We start from the raw sequence: 7,046 nt of genomic DNA, 5'->3' as shown, positions 1-7,046 counted from the left end.
ATTTCAGTCACCTTCCAAGCTTGTATGAAGACCCAAGACAAGAAGCAAATTTGGAGAGCTTTTGTGGAGCAAAAATGGAAGATAAAAGCTGAAATTTTTTAGGGGAAATGAGAAGGGGAAAGTCGGCCAAGCAAGAGGAGGAAGGAAGGGGTTTTGGTTGGTAGGTGGTGAGTTGATTGAATGACAAGAGGAATGACATAATGGTGGTTTTAGTGCTCAAAAATCATATTACTGAGTAATTAATGCTCTTAATTGAGCTTAACTTAACTTACTCACATCTAATCCCTCGATTAACTTTCCTTAGTCTAATATTAATCATCCTTAGTTCTCCAAGATTAATGCACTTTCGGATCGAAATTTGTCTCGAAAAACGTGCATTCACTATTTCTCGCTAAACGAGCTGTAGAAAAATTAAATTCGCTAATGAAACGTTTTAAAAATATAAATGAGGCATTTTTGCGTACAAACGGATTTAAAATGAATGAAATAAATTATTCGGAATAAACGGATAAATAAATAATTAAATAAGCCAGTAAAATGAAATAAAAGTAAGAAAAATTAAAATTCGGGTCCTCACATATTACATACTTTACATCAGTTTGTAAAATAATTTTTCAAATATGTATGTTCTCTATAAAAGGGTAATAACATACTCCTTGTAATTTTCAAATCATACTCCACTAGATAACATATATATTATAATCAAATTACCTATAATATTAGCATTTACCTTAGATAGAGTTGTCCATATAGTGGATTTTAGATGAACCACTCACAAGTCCTAACTATGCATTTGTCAGTCGATAAATATTTGTCTCAGTTATTGACAAGTTAAATCAACCTGTATTAGTGCACATCTCATAGTAGTTGCCAATTACGATAGAGTTTGTTTAAGAGTCAAAGGAAAGGACGACAGAGATTTATGACTGTGCTATGCAGGGGAATTTTGTTGAAGGAATGGATTACAAGGATATATGGCGACAATATATGCATACTGAATGAATTTTTGACTGTGATTCTTTGATATTCTATTTTGTTATTAGAAAATTCACTATTGCCAATTTCTCCCAACTTTTTTAAGTTGAAAAAGTTTTTAATCCCGCCCTAATCCTACCAAATTTTGATTTTAAATTTATGAATACCCTTAACGCCAATTGGAACAGAGTTACTAAAGAAATTCATTTCCTTTTTTTGCCCAACTTCCCTAATTCATACGTCACCGCCTGCAATATTTGTTCCCCGTGTTTTCGGCCGTAGATGATGGGCCCACATCATCTACCCCGTGAAAAGTTCTTGGACGGAGCCCCGAATCCAAGGGTTTCCATCTTGTTTCAGAATCTCAAATTGACTCCATACATCCCCAATATCAGAAAGCGATAGTCTTTAGGTGACACACGTTTTCATTGTTGTGGAATTCTCTTGGGGTTTGAGGTATGAGTTTTCAAGATCTTGAATCGGGTCGGGCAATTGGGTGGCGGGCGGCCCGAGACTTGATCAATGGGAAACAAGATCCCACCCAAGCAGTGGCTTCTGGGATTTTTCAGATCAATACAGCCGTCTCCACTTTCCAAAGGCTAGTTAATACCCTCGGAACCCCTAGAGATACCCCTGAACTCCGTGAGAAGCTGTAAGTTTATTTGGTTATTTTAATCTTTTGTTTAATTTTGAGTGTAATCATGATGAGTTGGATTTGGATGTCATTTAATTTCGTTCAATTTACATTTTTCTGTAGCGGGTTTTGATAGCATTCATGGTGTTAATTTTTTAGAAAAAATAAAAATCTTTCTTTACAACTGTCGTGTTTGTTTTCAGTTAGCCTTTTTTCCTTTTTTTTTTTTTTCACGTTCCCAGTAAATTCTAGTTTGTATAGCAGAGGTTAAGTAATTTGTTTTAAATGATGCATTTCTTACTGCTCTTCTGCATGATTTTGATGTATTAATATCTATGATATACTGATTGTTCGCGGTGTAATTGATGGCTTATCTAGTAAATTGATGGATAATGAAGATAATATCTGAATTCGTACTTAAAAAAATAGACTTGATTTGATTAAGCATGAAGAAAGAAAAGCTTTTATGGGCATGGTACTACAGGAAGGAACTAGTTGAGGACTTAATGTTGCATGCCAAAATTAAGTTGTTGTAGCAGTGGGCAGAAAGGGGAGAGTTATGATTATAGTTTATCAATTCATCAAGGTTCAGGAAAGTTGTTCACCTTTCGTGGTGTAGAAGTTTACTTAAGTGGGAGGGTAATTGGCCTTTTTAGGGAACATGGTCAAATATGAATGATTTCCTGGAAAGTTGTTTTATCGGGGTGACAAACAGTCTATTTCAGTAGCAAAAAACATTTGTTTGAAAAGGCTATTTCAAAGGCATGACAATGTGAAGAGAGGTGAGTTTGCTGCAGGGCATTAGGTGGAGGTTTAGGTCCTTTTGGGTAAACACTTGGTCAAAGCCCCAAGTATTGAGGTGTCCTTCCTGATTCCTGAGGCATGGACAGGACCAAAAAATTCAGAAATATTCATAGAATTGATTTGAATAAGGATTATAAAAATTAATGAGGTGCTATGTGAAAATTTTGTTCAGGGTTCGCTTTTCATCCCAACAAGTCATAGTGAGCCAAAATGGTAGCTAGAAGGTGATCAATGCTTCTACATCTAGAAGGTTGGGACTGGGAGAGGCTATGAGAAGTAGTATTATATGTTATCCATTGCATTCAGTTCTAGGCTTAGACAAGTTTTACAATTCCTCAGGAGAAGTGCTCTTTTAAGAGAATGGATGAGTGAGTCGACTTGGCCTTTGAGAGAGAATGTTGTTTGGAGTCATAGATGATAGTTCAAAGAGTGATACAGCTTGACTGATGCAATGATTAACATGTAATTAATCTTGTTCATGGTTTACATCATACCTAGAGAGCCCACAGGCTTAGTGCTCGCACTATTTGGCCTGGCAGTAGTCTAGGCGCCAAGCCTTTTCAGAGAACTGGCAGAACTGAAAGCTGACTGCTGATTTGATGGGATCCAATCAACCTGCCTTCTATCCAAGGACAAGAGAGAGGAAAACCAAATGAAATTGTTAGGTTGCCAAGTATTAAAAATAGTCAGGTTATTGCTATTGGCTAAATAATTAGTGATTTTTTGACTTCTAGCACTACTTCCATAATTGCTATCCACCCTGGTTGAAGTTTGAGCTGACATCTGTGTAACTTGAGCATTTGACATCTATCACTTATTGCACAAATATACATGAGCTTGTCTGCTCATTTTCAGACTACTCTTAAGTAAGAACTAAAACCGGTTGTGGTCTTGTTACTTGATTCAAATTCATTTGTGTTAGTACAACTTTATGCTTTTAGGATTACTGACCTCATTTTACTCAAAATATAGGCACAAGACAAGACTACATATTGGACAGTTGGTTAAAGATACGTCAGCAAAACTGAAGCTTGCTAGTGAAACAGACCATCGAGTTGAAGTCAGTGTAAGTGTACTATAAGTCTGTGAGTCTCTTATTCATGTTGGGACCAACTTTGTATCTTTCCCTTCCTTCCTACATTCATTCTACTCCGCAGACATTCTCTTTATTTGTATCTGCACTGATGTAAAATGCTAAAGTGACAATCTTCTCTGAGCCTCACTATATGCTTCTCTTTTCATATCTTCTCTAGTATGGTTGCATTTGATTGTTCGTCCTTGGGCTCATGTCGATCATATATATGAGATGCTTTTCATATATTAATGACCATTTGTCTCTTTTGAGAGTAAAACTTTGGACATTATTGATTTATTCTTTTTGTCCATTGCTTCCTTATTCCCTCCATCCTTTTCTTTTCTCTTAGTGCTGTCTGTATTTGTTTGTTGCACTGAAGTGCTTGTCCACTTGCAGGCCAGCAAGAAAATTACAGATGCTAAGCTTGCTAAAGATTTCCAGGTAGTACTAAAAGAGTTTCAGAAAGCTCAACGGCTTGCAGCTGAGAGGGAGACAGCATATACACCTTTTGTTCCCCAAGCAGTTCTACCTTCTAGGTAATCACTAAGGAAAGTACGAAGTTGTATGAATTCATTGTTGAAAGATCTTCCGTCTGGAGGAAAATCTGCAGTATGCTAGCTATATAATGTTCCTCGTTTTATATAATTTGTGCAACCTGTTTAGAAGTTGGATTAGTTTTTATCAAAGTAGTGATTATACTCAATATTAGGTCTATTTTCTCTGTTGCTTGGCTTTCTGAAATCGTGGTATTGCATCAGCAGCTACACAGCCAGTGAGATAGATGCAAGTTCAGACAAGAGTCCAGAACAGCGAGCTCTCCTTGTAGAATCTAGAAGGTGTGCATGTCGACACTGCACTTGCTAAATAACTAAGTATATCAAGAGGATTAGCATATGTCTTAGTTTTGTAGCTTTTCTGCTGCAGACAGGAGGTTCTATTTTTAGATAATGAGATTGCCTTCAATGAGGCTATAGTAGAGGAAAGAGAACAGGGTATACAAGAAATACAGCAACAAATTGGTGAAGTGAATGAGATCTTTAAAGATCTTGCGGTGCTGGTTCACGAACAGGGAACTATGATTGGTAAATTCATGTAGATTATTGATAGTCGTATTCTGATCTTTTTGGTGAAATATTAGCTAATTGTTGGGCATTATTTGCAGACGATATTGGTTCCAATGTTGAGAACGCTCATGCTGCAACTGCACAGGGCAAATCACAACTTGCCAAGGCGGCAAAAACCCAAAAATCGAACACATCTCTGGTAATATTATATAAGCTTTGTACCTTTTTTCCATTCCGTGTTGACTCTAAAAAGTTATGTAAACTACCAACTACATCTGTTTATTTTACAGTAGACACATGGTTCATCCATATTAAAGGGAATGGCTGGGTTTTCAAGTTGAATTTCTTTTGCCTTTGTTATCTACACAAAAGAAAGTTCAAAAATAATTCTTCCCAGATTTAGTTTTATGTCTGCGCTTGGTGTGCTCCAATGAGAATGATTTCCATCAACTTCATTTTTCATAAAAAATATCACTGTATTAAGGCCATTGATACCACTTCTTGCTTCTTTTCAATATATTTTGTGTTACATTTTTTACTTTAATCTTATTCCTCTTTGTTTTCTACAAATTGCAGACATGCTTGCTGCTGGTGATTTTTGGTATTGTGCTCCTAATTGTGATCATAGTCCTTGCTGCATAGTAGGAAAAAGTTTTGAGCACTATTGCATACAGAACTTAGGGCTGTATGACGATGGAAATGATCTTGTCGAACGTGTCATCAAAGTTGTTCTGAGAGGCATTTTGGCCGATTGGTGATGGTGCTGAAATCAGGTTACTGACAAGATTAGTGGCGAGGATTTCATACTAAGCTTTTAGTTCTTTGGTGGTGGTTGGTGCTGTAAATTGTAAATTGGTGTTTGGGTTTGTGGTTTTTCTGTTCGGTCTTGTAATAAAGCTTTTATCAAATATAAAACTGATTTTTTGATTAGGTGATTATAGGTCTAAATTGTGTGCAAGTTTGTGTTGGATGGGCACCTTGCTTGGAAGCTATTCTTTGGGTTAATGGGCTTTTCTAATTGAGTGTAGTTTTCCACTTATTGGGTCATAGACGAGACGGCTGTAACTTAAGGGAGAAGATCCCAGAACTAAAAGCCCAGGGTACGCTTCTCCTTCGCCAGCGAATAGGGCGGCATGTCGGGGTGAAGGGGTCGGCTCACTAGTGGTAGAACCGGTGCTTGACCTGTTTTTTCACTTATAACAAAGGACTTCCTCATGAACTCTTTAAGCTCGTTTCTAAGGCCTCCCAAGCCTAAGTTCACTTAAAAGATAATGAGAGGAAGTTAGGAGTCAGAATAAGAGGAGAAAAAAATGTTGATGATTGCATACCGGTACGTTAAAAATTCCACTACTAAAGAACTCCTATTAGCTCATTTGTGCTCCTTACTCAAGGATTACTCACTAAAGGAAAAGGAAGAGCTACAGCGAGTTCTGACATTAGGAGATTCTTTGAGAGTTGAATAGGTGCGCCGGTTGTCGCTAAGTAAGCTTAGCTTGTACCTTCCTAACGGAACAAAGCGGATCGCTGCAATTGGAAGGGTTCCCAACCCTTCCTACTGCTTAACCACGTCTAGTGGTCTGTTTTCTTTTTTTTGACGTATATAAAATGGATATTTGGATAATGTTTGGCTAACATTTCATTTTTCTTTTTGCTTTATCTTGAACATTGCTTCGGAGTCGACAGTCCGTGGATGCTAATTTGTATATGTTTGTGGCTAAACACTTTAGGCTATCACTGGAGTACATAGAACAAGTTTCCAAATTTGTAGTATTGGCAACCTCCAATCTCTTTGCAGTTGCCGGTAATAACAAAGTGCAATTTGCTACTCTTAAAGTCATTATTGCACCTGGTTAGGGGCAAAGTTGATATTTACGTGGAGGAAAAAATGCGGCATTGATGACTGGCTTATACCGCATAGATAGTCAACTTCTGCTTTTGCTGTTAATCTGAAATTGGTTTCCTTATTTTGTGGCAGGCAATATATGTAAGCTGAGTGAAATCATATACTTGGTAACTGGTTAATGATTTGAGTATAGGTATGGATTCAGTCCGTCAATCTGAAATTGGTTTCCTTATTTTGTAGCAGGCAATATACGTAAGCTGAGTGAAATCATATAATTGGTTAATGATTTGAGTATAGGTATGGATTCAGTCCGTCCTGTAATCTCTTCAGAAACTCTGAACTTCCTTGGATAGCAAATGCTGATACCATTTCTTCAATTAGAACTTGAAATAGGTCTATGCTTGAGCCCTGCTTGGAAAAGTACGACCTTAATTCAAAACAAGATCTAAAATAAATGCCCAGTATTAGCTAGTAGATTGTGTTAGACCATCATAAAATGGAAAATGTCATCACACTTCTCATCAATACTAGTATCCGAAACTAATATCAGCACAATTAGCATGTCTCCACCCAAGGAAAACTGTCTTGCAAATGCTCAAAAAGCATCTCCTAAATGATTATATTCCTGGACCATTAGCATCTGGACGATCA

The 7,046-nt window shown here is 37.0% G+C and overlaps 1 protein-coding gene across 2 annotated transcripts; it reads left to right on the top strand.

The window, feature by feature from the left end:
• The first annotated feature begins 971 nt into the window (after positions 1 to 971).
• LOC113756512 (syntaxin-22-like) lies at positions 972 to 5,490 on the top strand. Of its 2 annotated transcripts, none has more exons than XM_027300150.1 (7): positions 972 to 1,627; positions 3,386 to 3,479; positions 3,885 to 4,024; positions 4,247 to 4,324; positions 4,413 to 4,570; positions 4,651 to 4,751; positions 5,129 to 5,490. In XM_027300150.1, exons 1-7 carry the CDS (start codon positions 1,434 to 1,436, stop codon positions 5,192 to 5,194), a joined length of 831 nt encoding a protein of 276 aa, XP_027155951.1. In that variant the 5' UTR covers positions 972 to 1,433; the 3' UTR covers positions 5,195 to 5,490. The 2 variants fall into 2 exon arrangements, with proteins under 2 accessions (XP_027155951.1, XP_027155952.1); XM_027300151.1 differs by having other exon boundaries at positions 978 to 1,627; positions 4,250 to 4,324.
• The last annotated feature ends 1,556 nt before the right edge of the window (positions 5,491 to 7,046 follow it).

Source organism: Coffea eugenioides, unplaced genomic scaffold, assembly GCF_003713205.1.
Source record: "Coffea eugenioides isolate CCC68of unplaced genomic scaffold, Ceug_1.0 ScVebR1_237;HRSCAF=876, whole genome shotgun sequence".
NCBI lineage: Eukaryota > Viridiplantae > Streptophyta > Magnoliopsida > Gentianales > Rubiaceae > Coffea > Coffea eugenioides.
Note: the sequence above shows the minus strand (reverse complement) of the source record. Positions and strands in the feature narration are given on the sequence as shown.